The sequence below is a fragment of the Ostrea edulis genome, chromosome 10 (genome assembly GCF_947568905.1).
Source record: "Ostrea edulis chromosome 10, xbOstEdul1.1, whole genome shotgun sequence".
In the NCBI taxonomy this organism is placed as follows: domain Eukaryota; kingdom Metazoa; phylum Mollusca; class Bivalvia; order Ostreida; family Ostreidae; genus Ostrea; species Ostrea edulis.
Genome location: NC_079173.1, coordinates 29455181 through 29473011, shown reverse-complemented (window position 1 = coordinate 29473011; position 17831 = coordinate 29455181). Strand labels below are relative to the sequence as shown.

Here is a 17831-nt window from a genome sequence, read left to right as displayed (position 1 = left end):
TTTAAAACTGAAGCATGATTTTGAATAATTTCATCTTTATTTATTTTTTCTTATAAAAGTTCTTAATCTAGCTATACCGTAGTTCGAATCTTATATAAAGATAAGGAAGAATTTATATAACATTGACAATTAAAACATTCATTTGTAAACATGGTGTATAGCATTCCTTTTGAAGACTTATTACAATTTGATAACCATTTACTTGATACTCAAGATCACTGAGCATTGATATCAATAATTCGTGGTTGTTGCGTATCTGACAGATAATAAATGCACCGTTTCACCACTGTATGTGAATTCCCAGTGAAAACTAGTTGTCACTTTGCAGCAGTGATACTTATACGATAGATTCATTTGGGCAGATTTTATCTCCATTTTGCGACGCAACTTTAGTTAATATTTCAAACAGGCGAAACCACAACTTACAAATGGATGAAATATAGCGATGCGAATCGGCTCATTTAAGGTGATGAAAACGAACAGTGATCAATCTCACAACTCCTATAAGCAATACAAATTAGAGAGTTGGGCAAACACAGACCCATGGATATATCAGAGGTGGGATCGGGTGCCTAAGAGGAGTAAGCATCCCTGTCGACCGGTCACACTCGCCGTGAGTTCCATGTCTTGATCAGGTAAACGGAGTTATCCGTAGTCAAAATCAGTGTGCCAAGAACAGCCTAACAATCGGTATGAAACACGTCAGACAGCATTGGACCCAATGATAGGTTGTATTGGCAAACTAGATCGTTATAACGGCCACAGAATTTGCGAAATCCTTACTTCAAACGAGACTGGTGAAACTCCTGCACCAACAACTTTTTTGTCAATAGCCTACCTCGATTTACAAACTTACCATACGCAGAATAAGCTCTTGCATATATGTATCTAGTCAGTTGAGATATATAAAAACCATATGCGATTGATAATGGAATATTGCTACATAAATATGGGAAGATGACAATGGAGAAGCTGAAATCATCCTGTTTATCGTAAAGTTGAGTTTGTCGTTAATATCTACTTCCAATAAAATAATCTAAATATGAATGAGAAGTTGAAGACTCTGTGGCGTCTTTTATTTCGAGTTCATATAGATATATCGAATCGACATACGAATGAAAAGAATTATTGTTAATAGATAATACATCGTGGATATATCTAAATGACTAATGGAAGACCACTACAAGATATGTTTTTCTTCTCACGTTGAAGTTTTTGAATAAATTCTGCTTCATAAGAATATAAAAATAGGTCAGCTAACAAACGAGCGCAATTCATGCCCATGGGAATTCCAACAGACTGTTGGAGGACCAGTTCACCCAAAGACCACGAAGATATTGTCAATGAGGAACTCCAACATATTTTTTATTTCAACTTTATTTCAAAGTAAGTTTTGGATGACTGATCACTAGATATGAATATTTGTGTTTTCCATAGTTGTTGAAGAAACAACTGTCTATGATGTCAAAAAGTCTAATTTTTAATTTATCGTGAGCAATGGTCATGTAAAGAGTTGAAAAGTCAAACGTTTTGATGTTGTTGATTTGAGAAAAAATTTGAGATTTCAAATTTACCAAAAGTTCTTTAGAATTTTTTAGAATTCACATTTGATTTACACTACTTCTGGAAGACCTTGTAACACTCAATGAAAACCGCAAGAGAAGGTTATGATTTACTAAATTTCAGATTTCAATAATAGAGAAATCGCTAACTCAGGGTGTTCTTCCTGTACCTAACATGAAAATAAGCAAGAACTGCGAACAATTTTTAAAAGTTATCATTTTGAAATGATTTTAAGTCAATATAGATATTTATATATATTTTAATAAAAGTTGATTTATTTGACAAAACAAAGATAGATAACTCTATAATTTGGGTTAAAATCAGGTATTTTACTATATGAATCAATGGAAAACGGAAAACACTTTTAAAACAGCTTTCCCCGTGAAACACGAATTCCTTTTTGCAAGCATTATGAATTGTCATTTAGCAAATTATTACCAAAACGTTTGTTGTTTCACGGGGGGAACATATGTTTACAGATCAAATTACAGCGAAAATGTTCACTGCAAATGGGGTTAAAGTGTGAGGAATGAAAATTAACATTTTCTTACTTGGTAGTATAAAGTAATTGGACAAATTAAAACAATTATTTATTTATATCAATAGACATTTTAAAATATATGACTTTTCAAAGTTCAGTTTCACGGAACATATTTTTCCTCCCTTAATCGAAAGGAGTTGAAATTAAGAGCAATTAATGAATTAACATTGGTATTAAAGTTAATAATCAATTACTAATGGATTCTACTTTGCATTTCAAAAAATATCTTAGCAAAATTGCAAAGCTTTTTAAAATATATGAGTTGAAAATGTAGGCGGAAATCCAAAGTTAGTGTGCGTAGTTCGTCAGTTAGGGATGGAAAGTTCGGTTTACTGATGCCAAATGACGTATCGCTTCAAACTCTAAATTGGGGTTATTGGGGGGTGGGGGTGGGAACTATTTATGGTCAATATCCAATGCCCTGTTTGCCTCGTAAGGCTAACATGTCGAACGTTGAGTCCGTTGAATTGTTGAACTAATGATGTTCTTTAACAGGTACAGATACATACATCTACATCTCGTCCAACCGGACAGATTTGCAGTATGTTCTTGAAACGTTCGTTTCTGAAGACTATAGGGTATCAGCTGACAGGAAAAAAATCTCTGCAGAATGAGATATTATGATCGATGAAAGACATCATTGATCCATATCTATGCACCTGTATATGCCTTGAATCGATCAATTGTCACACCATTTCCATCAATACGAAATGTGACAATAAACAGGGATACACTTAATCAGACAATATATATGTCCTCTTCCTCAACCTTCACTACAACGTCTTCCTATGTTTATGATGTGGACTCATACGTCTAATACATACAGATTTAATCAATTAGAGGCCAAACCATTTCGTATCTTGTCATGAGAAAAACATTTCTTCTCAAAAGTCCACCTCCGAAAGTCCACCCTTGAAAATACAGAAGTCTTAGATATTTTTCCTGTTCAGGATTGTCATTCCAATGACGTTTAACAATCTCGACAAAGATGTACCAAGTAACGACCCAGAAAGACAAATACATGTACAATTTACTTGCCAGAGGAATCGACTTGTAACAAACAGTCACACTTGTGATTCGAATTTAGTCAAATGTTTACTGGCAAAACATTTCTTTCCCCTTCATCATCATCATCATCATCATCATCAACAACAGAAAAGGTAAAGTTAGCAGAAACTACATTTGAAACAGTATCATTAGAAAATTCAACGTTTCGATCTAAATCAGTTGGCAAAGATAAAAGGGAACAAAATATTTACATCCAAGCATCATGGATGCAAAAACACAGATGGCTAATATAAAGCTATGCGCTCTGTGTAAAATCTGAGTTCTTTTCCCACAGGTTGGTATTCATGAGAAGATGTGACCATTATGTATCCATCAACTTCAAAAAAGCAGTAGGCAAATCACAAGAATTCCGATTATCATAGGGCGACAAGTAGAGAGTATCAGCCTATTAAAACAAGTTTGGCAAAACCAAAGAGTACTCTACCGTACAAAATTAGTCAACAAAGTATTTTTTTTTTTACTTTGTTCGCTTAGAACGTACCGTCGGAGCAGCGATATCTACCAAAATTGTCGAAATTTTGAAATGAATGGTCTGTCTGTTGACAATAATAGAGGTAACATTTATGACGCCGGTGTTTCTTCAATGGCCTCTGAAAACCACGGTTGCCGAGGAAGAATCAAAGAATTCCATAGGTTGGCTGTGTATATATGCTGCAAAAGCCACGTGCTCAACCTGAGCATTGCACATACTTGCAAGCTTCCTCTTGTCAGAAATATGATTGACGGAATGAATTCTACATGGATGTTCTTTGATTCTTCACTGAAGCGACAACGATATTTTGAGCATGTTCTGTCACAAGAGACAGAGGTGACCAAAAAGAAAATTATAGGTCTGTGTAAAACGAGGTGGATTGAGAGATCTAGATATTTGCTTCGACTCATTCAAGAGTGTGCATATTGGCATTACATTGTGTTTGCAATATATTCTCAATCCTGGTCTGGACAAAAATCTGTAGGATATTTGGACATGGAATGTTCAGACCAAAGTCACCACCCAAGGCTTTTTGTCTACACTGACATCTCCTAGGCACCTGGTCCCACCTCTGGTGTGTCCAGGGGTCCGTGTTTGCCCAACTATCTACTTTCGTATTGCTTGTAGGAGTTATGAGATTGATCACTGTTCGTTTTCCTCACCTTTCATCTTTCTCTTTTCTTGTGACATTTATGTACATTAAGGCTATCTTCCAAATAAAATTAAAGCCATTCGCAGTCAAGCTTTAATAACATGATTTAGATTGTTACCAAGCTTTTACTTTCGTTGAACAACGTATTACGACAGTGAAAGATATACGCACAAACATCGATGCTGAATTTGAAAGTTGGTTTACGGAAAGCAAAAAGATTGTTGATGAGTTGGAGATGGATGTAAAGGTCCCAAGATTGTGTAAGAGGTACACATACAGAGGCAATGCTGGTGATAGCACTGCTCCTTCTCATTATTTCAAGGTCAGTATTGCTATCCCTTTTTTATTCTTTATGAAAGGTGAAGATAACGAACAGTGATCAAACTCAGTGTGCCAAGAACGGCCTAACAATCTGTAAGAAACACATCAGACAGCATTTGACCCATTGATACATTTTAGGTTGTATTGGCAAACTAGATCATTATAACGACCATATAATTTTCGAAATGCTGACTTTCAACGAGACTGTTGGAATCCCTGCACCATCAACCTGTTTGTCAGTAACCTACTTCGATTTCAGAACTGACCATATGCAGAACAAGCTCTTGCGTATCGAATCAGTTGAGAGATGTAAACACCATATGCAGGTGATAATGAAATATTGCTACATAAATATGGGAAGTTCACGATGGAGAAGTTGAAATCATCCTCTTTGTCACATATGATATCAATAATTAAGTTGCAGGTTCCAGAGAGATGATGGCCCGACTATTCAGTATCATGACTGGCCCATGATCAAATGGCTAAACTGGGCGATTCTGACGTTAGTTGCTTAGCTATTGATCTGATGTTTTGGAGGAAAAACTTGGAAAGTGTACATCCTGATGACCTTAAGTCTGTGCTGTTTAATTTTTGTTTGTCTTTTTTTTTAATCATTTACATGTATGTATTATTTTTTTGCGTACCCATCGAGCTGAGTTAGTATTGAAACTCATTTGATGAAAGGGAGAATTTAACTTTATTCTCTTTAGAGAAGTGGAGAGGCATAGATTACGTCCATGTACGTAGTCTTGTACGGTAGGCTATACCTGTCCGCTTCTCCCAAAGAAAATAGTTCAGTCTGAGAACTTTATCCAATAAGTTCCGAGTTAATGTTCGGCCGTTCTATGGACATACTGTTTAAAATGATATAAAATGCCATCGGTTGTTTGAATAATCTGCAGATGGTATTATCACGAGTGTCTGTGAGATAGACTGATATTGGTACTTGATATACTGGCGCCGTTACCAAATGACTGGCAGAAACCGGTAATGTCGCCCGCACAGCCATGCAGGCAGCGAAATTGTAAGTCTGCATTTTTTTTTTACCATCGATTTTCTTTTGTCGGGGTTGATGGCAGCATTGTTCAATTTCAGTTTATGTTAATGTACAGTCAAAACACACTTATAGCAAAAAAACCGAACAATTACAGTCAGTGAAACACGGTTATAGAGAAGTATTGAGGACAAATAATTACAGTGAAACACGCTTATAGTGAAGTATTGAGGACGAATAATTACAGTCAAACACGCTTACAGAAAAGAGTTGAGAATGAACAATTACAGTGAAACACGCTTATAGTGAAGTGTTGAAGATGAATGATAACAGTCAAACACGCTTACAGTGAAGTGTTGGGGATGAACAATTACAGTCAAATATGCTTATAGTGAAGTGTTGAGGACGAATAATTACAGTCAAACACGCTTATAATGAAGTATTGAGGACACACAATTCAGTGAAACACACTTATAGTGAAGTGTTGAGGATGAACAATTACAGTAAAATACACATACAGCAAAGAGTTGAGAATGAACAATTACAGTGAAACACGCTTATAGCGAAGTGTTGGGGGATGAACAATTACAGTCAAACACACTTATAGTGAAGTATTGAGGATTGATTGATTGATGTTTTCTGCCACACTCAACAATTTTTCAGTTATATGGTGGCACCCAGTTTTTTATTGGTGGAAGAGAGAACCCAGATACAATGTACCTGGGAAGAGACCACCGACCTTCCGAACTTTCTCACTTACCGGCACAAGCGAGTATTGAGGACGAATAATTACAGTAAAACACACTTGTAGTGAAGTGTTTAGGATGAACAATTACAGTCAAACACACTTATAGCGAAGTTTTGAGGATGAACAAATAGTCAAACACACTTATAGTAAAACAATTACAGTAAAAAACACTTATAGTGAAGTGTTGAGAACGAACAATTACAGTCAAACACACTTACAGCGAAGTGTTGAGGACGAACAATTACAGTAAAAAACACTTATAGTGAAGTGTTGAGAATGAACAATTGCAGTGAAACACGCTTATAGTGAAGTGTTGAGAACGAACAATTACAGTCAAACACACAAAAAACAAAGTGTTGAGGACGAATAATTACAGTAAAACACACAGCAAAGTGTTGAGGATGAATAATTACAGTAAAACATACTTATAGTGAAGTGATGGGCAGAATATTTTGATTCGTTATAGGCCTATACGTACTAATTCATTATATCTAATAACTTCATAGTATGTTTTATAATAAATAGAATGAAAATCACCACTGTAAGTGTGAGTTTATTATATAAGCACATCCACTAGTTACTGTTTTACTGTAAGCTAAATTTATAATAAACACAAGACTTAAACGTTTTCCACAGGATTTGGCACTGGAATGGTGGAATGTGTGCATTGAAAAGTTTTTTAACTTAAAGAAAAAAAACCAAATTAATTTATCCGAACGACAGGGGATTGCTTACTCCTCCTGGGCACCTGATCCCACCTCTGGTAAATCCAGGGGTCCGTATTTGCCCAACTCTCTATTTTATAATCCTAATAGGAACTATGAGATTGAGTTCGTTATCTTCACCTGTTCACACTATGTACAATTATAACTCTACATTGAACACTCTTGGACGATAGGATTGTATTTTCAATCTTTATTTTCTATACATATAGGTACATGTAACAATTAGAACAAAACAAGAGAAAGATCTGTCTGAACACAAACTACAATATTTTTGACATTAGCTCTTACTAGTTATTATTTCATACCTTTCGTCACCTGAAAGTGAGTATTTCATACAATATAGAAAAGAGGTTCGTATTGAATATAAATATAATGTCAATCAACCATAACGAGAACAATAACAAAACAACACGCCCTGAAACAAACACCCATCCTATCGACCTTCGTTTTTAACAGGTATACATTCCAAGAGTTTAGAGATGAAAACTTGAATCTGATATGTGTGAACACCAGTGATGTTACATCAGTACTGATTTACACATAATACACGACCCTCCATCAGTATCTGAATATGATTTCATTTTTGACAAATAATTTGACATAGCAGTGAACAAGTGCATTTTCACGAGGTCCCCTGAAATCAGCCCCGCCACTTCTCTAATACTTGGACTCCTTCTGGGAGAGCTCTTCTAGAAATGCATCTCTAAGCTAAAAAATAAAAACTAAATGTGAGCATTAAATAGGTGATTTTCAAGTTGCACAAAATATACAAAGTTTTTCAAATATAAATGCATATGTTCTGCAAAATCCTATGATTAAGCATTTCTTCCAATGAAATTGGCTCACCAGAATCTTGGATAAATGCCGATTCTTGATTTTTCCATAGCAAAGCATTAGTACAATATAGTCACTTATTCACAACATAAATTTCTTGAATCCAGGCCAAACCACAGAGACAGATTTCTGTATTTCCAAAATTTAGATCTGGTTTCAAAAACGAACATTCTCTGCAGTTCAAACTTTGGATTTGGTGTGTAATAATCAAACATGGTATCATATCCATACAGTACTTGTCATAACTATGGTCGACTGGTCAACAAGACTAAAATAAAGGTCATATCTCATTAACAGCTCGTTCCTGGAATTGTGTTGCTGGCATTAAACAGTAAACTGAAACAAACCTTTGGACTGGGTAAACATGGGCCAAATGCCTCCAGTAAAAGGATTTCTGATTCCACTGCTTGTTTGAAGTCGCTCATACTCAGGCGACTATCGTGGTCGTGGTCCTGAAACATTTTTTAAAAAGAATAATTATGTAATAACACCACAACTCTTCTACCTTCAAAATATTTTTCTTGACACAATTAAGATTGACGGAAATGTTTTCTGTTAACAAGGTGGTGGACAAAATGCAGTCTCCTTATATCAGACTTCTTGGAACACGCCCCATATGCTCTGTGTTTGTAACTGACTGTCTATGGAAGTATGTCGGGTTGTTAATGTCCATAGACAGCATACAGTGTAATTCTGAGAAGTATGATTTTCATTAGATTGGACATTACACATGAAAGTCCTGGTGGTGCTAGATTAGGATACTTCATTATCATATTGCCTATGGATGTTATTCATGTTTGGGTCATAGGTACATGTATCAAGAAATTCAATAATTACAGGGTCTTTATAATCCTTGACCTTAAGGTCAGAACCTTAAATTTGCATAAAACAATGTCACTGTACTCAGTCTGCTTATGGACAATTAATGTTTTAAATTGCATCTTTATCTATTCAACTCTCTGTGTCTATACCCACTTTCAATGCCTGCATGCACTAAATGACCCAATTCAAGCAAACAGAACCTTATAATCAAAGAGTCTGAAAGCAAAATGATGTGTTCTATATTCAACATAATTCTCTCTCAACAAATCGCTGGGTTAATGACGTGACAGGGTGTATAGCTACATGTACATACCATCTTTTTCAAAATGAGCTCCACCAATTCCTTGATATTTTCATCTTGGTCTTCCTCAGAGGAATGCTGCTAGTAAAGAAAAAAAAGAAAAATTCATAAATTCATTCAGTTCTTTTATTGATTCATTGCATCTTTGAATATAAGATAAAATTCACTAAAAAAAAAACCAACACATTACAAAAGCAAAACTTCAATTTGTTTATATATGCAGTGCTCCCTTGGTATATTGCCAACTTTTGTTCCAGGTGAATTTGGGCAATAAAGCAGGGGTGGCAATATGCATTCTTGACAATTCACTGAGCAGTCAAAAGAAATTTGATTCTGTAAATTTATTTGGACTCCATTCTGTATAAACGATTAGGTATGCAATCTTAGGTTTAATTCAGCAATTAACCTGAATACAGACAGTTATACACATTTATACTTCATTGCACTATCAAAGTACCAGCGTGATTATGGATGTGTGTTAGGTAATTGACATTATTATTGAGGATGATTATCCCTATAAAATCTTACCATTTGTTTGTGAAAATCAGTGGCATAAGGCATTATGCGGGGTTGGCATTATAATGGGGGTGTTAACATGGGAGGAAATCTGTTCTTTACGATTTTCAGGCAATAAGTGGGGGTGGCATTATAACGGGGGTGGGGGTGGGGGTGGGGGGGGGAGCACTGTATATATTATTTATCTTATACAACCCAATAATACACAGTATAGTTAATAAAGACATTCTTAATTATCACCAAACTACAGACCAGACAAATTCATATCGTAAAACTCACATACATGTAACAACCATTGATTACATGTACATGCACTAATTGTGTATTGTAACTAAGACTAAACATGCTGACATTTTTCACAAATCTCTAAACTACAGGTTACTATACACTATAGTGGCAAAAATTCTGTCTTGTTTGGCATAAGGCATGTTGTCTTTGAAGGAAAATGAAGTTTAAAATTTCTCTATCAAAATCATATTGTTATGATGAAAAAAAATCAAATTAATGATACTTGTGTCACAAAAATACAAGGTGAGCTTGACAGAATGAGTCTATTAACTAAATTAGGGTTTATTTTCAACTCAGAGTTTAGTAAAATACATGTATCTATTCCTTAATTGAACAATGAGTTTTAGATGTGTAGGAGTACATGTATTATACACAAAAACATATGTTAATTATCTGCAACAATTTTCACAGTCTGTCATACTGCCAGATAGTCAATATTTTTGGTATACAATTTTATAATGCGAATCAATTGATTCTTTGCATAAAGATATTGATTCCCTCATATTAGGCGTAAATTTCACAACATGTGTAATGAAACTTGAAGACATGTGAATAAACACATCACATATAAATAGGTTGTAAAACAATCTGTAAGGCGCAGATGAATTTCATTTCATTTGACTCAAATGTTCACTGTTTGATAATCTATCAAAAGTATCCGAAAGAATATCAATTACATGTACATATTACAAAATGCGGCCGACATGCCTAATTATCGATCACCTGAGTATTGATTAGTTAAAAAGTATCACTAGTCTAAAGGGCTATGAAATACATAATAATATTCCTGTTCTGCATTGTCTAGGTTAAATTCTAATATTCAACAGCTAATAAAACAAGGTGTGATCCTAAAACGCAAATTCTAATGCCTCTGAAAAGTGCCCATGCTGATGAAAAACTTTATATAATATACTATAGCAATTCTGTTATATTATATGTAATATTACAAGTACATGCCTATTTTGAACCCAGCCACCTGAAATGCTGGTGTTGCAAAATTCACAATTCTGGTACATCGATATTTTTAGCTTTTCCTAAATATGCATTTAGTTTTATACTGTATCAGCAAAATTAAAGAAGTCTTTCAAATGATAAAGATAATCACTATAATAATTTTGGTCCCACCCTTAAGTTGGTACCAAAACCTCTACACCTGGGGTCATGAAATTTACAACTTTGGTAAAGGGCTACATGAACCTGTTCCTTTTAAATATCCATTTTATTTTAATCTAGTATCATATAACCTTGAAGAAGATATGTCATTTAAATGCTTTACACATAATATATACTATATATATACCAAGTTTGGCCGTCTGCTGGAATCAGAACCTCTACCCCAGGGATCATGAAATTTATAAGTTTTGTAGAGGACTTCCTTCTCTACTTGACTATATATGCATTTAGTTTTTTGTATACAGATGAGGGATTGTAGAGAGGAAGACTTTTTTGTTTTTAAAAATTGACAATTCTGGGCAGTTTCTGGCCCGTCCCAAAGGCACTGGGGATCATGCAGGAGTCCTGAAAATTATGATAATTATTTATTAAGTTCTCTTTGTCCTAAAGATGCTTCATACCAAATTTGAAAAGAATTGGAATATTGGTAGATATCAAGAAGAAATTAAAAAAGTTCAATTGTTGATGCACAACAAACGACGACAGATGCATTTGTCAGTATTTGATGTGATGTCTGTGGCCCTAAGATATAAAACTTCAATATCATGAGTTATCTTTCTTACAAGTAGTTGGAGACAGCAGTAATTATTGATGTTCGCCTTGTAAGTCTTGATTTGTCCTGATCTGTGAATGTGCTAGTTATAGCTATTTGAAACAGACCCTTGATTTTTACACACGTGTAGCGGTCGGCCAGGTTTGATCGCCGGTGGCCTGGTACCTCAGTTCAGGTAGATCATCTGACTAGAGATTTTGGGGGCCTAGGTTCGAATCCTGGTCTGATCCATTGCATTTTCTCCCTTCCTGTTATATTTGGTGCCGTTGACCACCCCTGGACTTTCAGGTGAAAATCCTGCCAGGTGCAGAAAAATCTGTGTTGTGTGTCTTCATTCAAGGGCAAAGACATTTAAGGAGGGAGGAATGTAGCGGTCAGACGGGTTTGATCGCCAGTGGCCAGATAGCTCAGTTGGTAGAGCACCTGACTATAGATTCAGGGGGTGCAGGTTCGAATCCAGGTCTGGCTCATTGCATTTTCTCCCTTCCTGTTACACATGCAATTAGCAAGTCAATTTACAGACCATGCAGAGGATGGAAGTTTATTAGAATAGAAATACTGAGGAAAGACATAATTTGTTTTTGTTAAAAACAAATCCTCCCCCCCCCCCACCCCCCCACCCCCCCCCCCCCCCAGCTCGCAAAATTGAAAAAGCTCCAAAGAAGTAGGTACAGTTTCTACAGTCATCTGGCCCAAAATATTGATGATTTGACTTGGAGCTCAAATCCTGGCATTCAATTAAGGAGTAGTTTAGCAAACCCAAAATTCACTCAGTTTGATCAGCAAAATGACTTGTGTCATATGACGAGAGCTTGAAGTTGGCATAAAATTGCAAAAATGCCATTTTCAATGAAAATATCCACAAATTCAGGTGGTTTTCCTTTTAGAAAACATACAGCGCATGCGTCGAGCAAATTCATATTGAAGCATGTTTTTCATCTCAAAATAATACACAATATATATCATTTTCATTTTGCTCGACAAATGCGCACATCTTTTCCTGAGCAATAATTTGTATGACATTTGACAGTTTTCGGGCTTATTTTGAGAAAAAGGCGGGAAATGTCTTATTCATGATGTCATAATGCTATCCATTTAAAACTATCATTCTGATTTTGTTGACATAGTATACCTGGCATTTATTTTACTTTCTTAAAACGCTGATTAAGGTTAATTCCAGACACATTTTATAGAGAGAAATTTTTTGGGCCTTTTTATGTATACAACCGTACCTTGTTCTTACACCCTTTCTCCTTAATGTACTGCATGGTATGGAGTAAAAAGTATGATCAGGAACACAGACATTAGGAGTTGCACTTTGTGCTCTGAGGAGAAAAGATTCAACGTCGATATGACTAATGTCACTGCATGTTGTATATGATACAAAAATGACTGTTAAGCTGATCGCAAGTACCAGTACTCAGCAGAGGTGGAAAATGAACATGCCCTTGTGCAGGAAAAAAAGCTGTAAATTAAACATATTCCATTTTGATTTTGATCCTCTGTAAATTGTAGGAAAATATGAGATTCCGGGGTCAGAACAATGTAAACATCATTCGGATAAGCCATATAGGAGGAAAAGTGTACACAAGATAATTTAAATCCTCCACCCCTCTTCAACATTCACTTTTAGGAAATTAATTGGATCCACAATTTTTAAGTACTGACAATATATATGCTAATCTGCAAATAGCAATGAAGCACTGCTCAATTTTTTAAGTCTGATGAAACATTGGCCTGACAAATCAGTACTTGTATTAATGGCTAACTAATATACATGTAGTTACAAAGTTTGGACTACCCCCCCCCCCCCCCCCCTCCAATATACTGAATAGTATATATATCATGATACCTGAATTCATGCATACACACATAATTTGTGTTTACATTTTGTACAATAGTGAGAAGAAACATTGAAAGCAAACTACACTGAGCATCATGCTAAGATTTATATTATCATTAGACACTATGCTGTCTGTATAAGTTAATTAGCTAATTAAATCACGATTAAACTGAACATTTACCAAGGTTACCCCAAATTATGTTTATACAACAATGACATTCAAGAAGCAAAAATATTAAGTTTTTACTAGTATGTAGCTTAATAAATACAACACAAATTATTCATACCAATCTGTTCAATCTAACGCTTCACCTACAACACAAAACAGTATTCAGGGTGTACGGCATTATACAGAGAAAATCTAACAATCTGAATATGATAAAAACTTGCCGTGGATCATTCTGCTAAGTATGGCCTCAGCCTCACAATGTGGGAAAATCTTAGATTAAGGTAGCTCACTACACTAAAGCTTATACTCTGTATGACACCACGTCACAAGATGGCGATTTAAATGTTTTGTGAAATTATTTGTATCGATCGATTTGTTTGTCTATCATCATAGCTCGATCAGTGGTTAAAGCATTGGGCTGGTGAACCGCAGATCTCGAGTTCAAATCCGCCAGAGTCTTTTGTTCATATGTGTTGAAATAATTTTTTTGAAAATCATGATTTTATCCAAATTTGTATATTGTTTGCCTTTTTGGCATATATACTTATTGCATATCATCTTATCTTTTATAATTAAATTAATTTGTACTGATTTGAGAAACTATTTCTGGGTGTAGTGAGCCACCTTAAATGTCTTTTACTAGAAACTTGACCTGTCAACTATAGGGTCCCACAGAGTGCTACAATTTGTAAAGAAATCATCTTGAATTCAATAATTCAAGGACCTCAGACTGCTATTATGTCACCTTTGGAAAATTCAGACTCATAAGTGACTAAATATGTGTCAACATTGTGATCTTTAAAAAAAAAAATACTTTTTCCAGTATGTTTTGAAATTGCTATAATGTTTCAGATGATTGGAGGAATGAAGCATGTTTTAGCCATATGCAATATTGTACAAAAATGTGAAAATTTCCAACATGAATATAAGCAATTCCAGTATCACAAGTTTGTGTGTTCGCATAAAAACCTTGTTTATGTTTAGAAAAAACATGGGGACTCCAGTTTAACCCAGTACAGCTTTATTTGATATGAATCATGAAATTTTTGGCAATTTTGTGAAAACTTCATCACTGAATTTATCATGATAGCCAGAATACATAATCCTAGTCAGTATAAAAACAGTGTGTCTTTTAATATCATGATTGAAATTTCTCAACCTTGTTAACATTTTGATAAAACACGATTCTATAAAGGCATTTCAGAGTTAATTGTTACAGGATATCAAAGAAATTGCTATGATTACGACAATCATTTAGATCATACTCGGTAACATACATGTTCATGCATATCAAAGTTTTACAGCACTTTTCTATTTAGTCAGCATTTTAATTCAGACTGAAAAAAAACTCCCACAACTATAGATACAAAGCTCAAAACTGGCCCAGTGTTGAGCTACTAGGTTTTTATCAAGCATTTAGATATAACTATCCATTACACATCTAAAGGGAATTTTTGAGGATGCATGCAGGCATGAGCTCCCTGTCGGGAGCAATCCTTCTTACATTAAAATGTATAAATGACTGATTACTGATATTGGATTCTGATAGCAATAGAAAATGAAATATGTGAAAGGAGATATTTGTTTTAATTCATTACAATCTTTTGTAAGAAAATTCTCAAATCTAAAAGTTTTCTACAACTGAATTAAAGGAAATGTACTTTTACCTGAAAAAAGGGTGATGTTCAGTTTTTGTCAAAAGGGGTACCCTTTACTGGTAGTATAAAGAACCTTTATAAATTCCTGGCTACCTTCAGATTGTTCAACAAGTATTAATATCCATATATCCATTCTGGGATATATGGCAGAGCTCTATCAATTCTTCTTTTACAACAGGGCAATTGTAAATTCAGAAATGGGTGGCACTGGAGCGTTGCACCTATACCAGGTTGTCGCCCAACCGTGGGTTTCTGATGATGGTTGTCGCCACAATATGAGCACCTAGGGAGACATGCAGTAATATTACTGCCCCTATCTATATATATACTTATTTAATGCTCACTTTCAGAATAGAGGTTTTCAAAAGTTGGAACATCTCTTCTCTGGAAATCCATCCATCACCATTCAAATCGTAGACAATAAAACAGTCTGTAAACAAAATGATATTTAATTCCTCTGAAGATCAGAATTTTTCTTTTAGCAGAAACATTTCGTAAACAACAATCCTGAAACTGGGATACATGTACTTTATAAAATTTGACAGACATACAGCAAAATAGAATTGTTCCTGGCAAATGACTGTGGTTCTGAATTGTTATAGAACATGTACACATCAAAATGTTCATTTATTTTAAATTTGTGTTGAAATTTAATCTGGTCTGCATATTTGGTTTGTTGCTTTTTTTCTTGAGTATATATGCCACAACTTTCACTGTTCTTGCAAAAAAATAAAAAAATAAATAAATGTGCCAATTATTTGCCTCGATCACCATTCAGCACAATGTCATGCTAGCAGTTTTTTGGTTAAGTTTTGAAAATCCTCCACGTCCTCTCAGTAGGTTTACTGGTGTTTTGTCAAATTTATCATTTCCTTTAACACTATAACTATATTGTTTACATTTAGAGGAGGGCATTATTTGTGCATTTTATTATATTGTATAAGAATTTTTGTGTGATGCTTGCATTATATTTTGCTAATTCCTATAGTTATACTCTTAAAGGCAATTAAAGTTTTCATCTGACTCATGTATGAATAGGTTATGTAGTAAAACTTACATTTGATTTTGTCATCTTGGGCACCTTTCAGAAATGTGGACAGGCCCAGCACCCATTCATCATGACTCAAATAATTATCACTGTCTTGATCAAAAGCCCTAAATACTGAAAACAAAAATATTTAATGAAAACACTTATTCATATATTTATTTTAAATGATCAGATATAATACATGAATCAAAGCTAGTCACTGGGGTGATTATTATGTGCATTTTCTCATTAAAAATAAATAATAATGCAAACATAGTTCTAAAAAATCATTAATTACCCACATCTGAATGTACAATTTATCTAATCATGATATCAAAATTTGAAAATACTTTAGATTTGTTCCTAAAACAGAGAAGTTGTTCCATTTTTGCTTCCCACATATAGCTATTTCAAAGACAACTTTTAATATTCATGATTTAAAAGATATAAAACAAGATTAGAAATTTTAGATATGAGATTTAAACATTCTTATATTTAACAATATGTACATAATTATCTATTTAACACATGTCAACATTTAATTTAATGAAGAAGAAAAAATTAGCACCTACCCCTGTCCATTAAGATATCATCTGTCATGTTGAAACTGATGTGCAAAATGTCACGAAACTTGGTGCGATCCAACCTATTATTTATACCACCCGTAATGTTGGCAAACATCGTTATCAACTTTTCAATTTCTTGTTTTTCAACTGCAAAGAGGATACAAAAAGAGAACATGTTAAAGACATGGTGTTAAAGCGATATCACTGACTATGCCTTCATGTTTGGGATCTCTAAACAAGTACCATGGAAATATTTGAATAGAATTATATTTTTGTAGTCGATCAAGTTTTCTTTACAAAATTGACAAAGTGTCATTGCTGCAAAATGTCATGAACAGTTATTAACCCAGATGTTTAGGTCTTAATTCATGTAAATAAAGTTGACTTCCATATATGTACCCACTATATACCAAAACCCAAGTACTGTGCTAATAACAAAATATTTAAATTTGAATTGAAACAAAACGCATAAGACACAGAAATACTATTTCAAGGGACTTGCATGAATGTGAATTTTAAAGTAAGTAAAAGAAATTTTATTTAAAGTCGGCACTGTGTACAAATATAAACAAATAATATGAACTCTAGAGAGCTCTTAAACCTACTACGTAATTAATTTGGTACTTGTGCCAATATTACAAAATGAATAATGACAAGGCGGGAAAAAACTACAACAAACAGTTAATAATGTAGAGATAATTCGAGCTACTGAATATGTAGAACATGCATTACGTTATGCAGTTATTTGTTATTAACATTTAGAATGATATACTCAAACTGTAATAATTGTACATACATCTGCATTCTTTCTTTTTTAACAGCTTTTCTGTCAATTTTGAAAGATCTTGACGTTTAATAACTGACATTTTCGATTTCCAACCGCGTCCAAATGCGTAAAGAGCGTGTTGTTGTCAAGCAAATTGAACGCATGCGTAAAAATTAGTTGAGTGCGGTCCTATTGTTTTGTTTTTTGCTCGTATATTATGCTTAGATGTGC

The 17831-nt window shown here is 34.4% G+C and overlaps 2 protein-coding genes across 4 annotated transcripts in view; one reads left to right on the top strand and one right to left on the bottom strand.

Annotated features, from left to right (window-relative positions):
* Positions 1–17831, top strand: part of LOC125674557 (uncharacterized) — a 412455-nt gene that overhangs the window by 28133 nt on the left and 366491 nt on the right. The window lies entirely within an intron of this gene.
* Positions 7260–17768, bottom strand: LOC125665715 (calaxin-like). 3 transcript variants are annotated; one of them, XM_048898504.2, is made up of 7 exons: positions 17631–17768; positions 16841–16981; positions 16299–16403; positions 15586–15671; positions 9054–9122; positions 8266–8370; positions 7260–7792 (listed from the first exon to the last, which is right to left on the bottom strand). In XM_048898504.2, the coding sequence occupies exons 1-7, from the start codon at positions 17698–17700 to the stop codon at positions 7742–7744; spliced, it is 627 nt and encodes a 208-aa protein (XP_048754461.1). In that variant the 5' UTR covers positions 17701–17768; the 3' UTR covers positions 7260–7741. The 3 variants fall into 3 exon arrangements, with proteins under 3 accessions (XP_048754461.1, XP_048754462.1, XP_056008396.1); XM_048898505.2 differs by having other exon boundaries at positions 9054–9119; XM_056152421.1 differs by having other exon boundaries at positions 7260–8370; positions 9054–9119.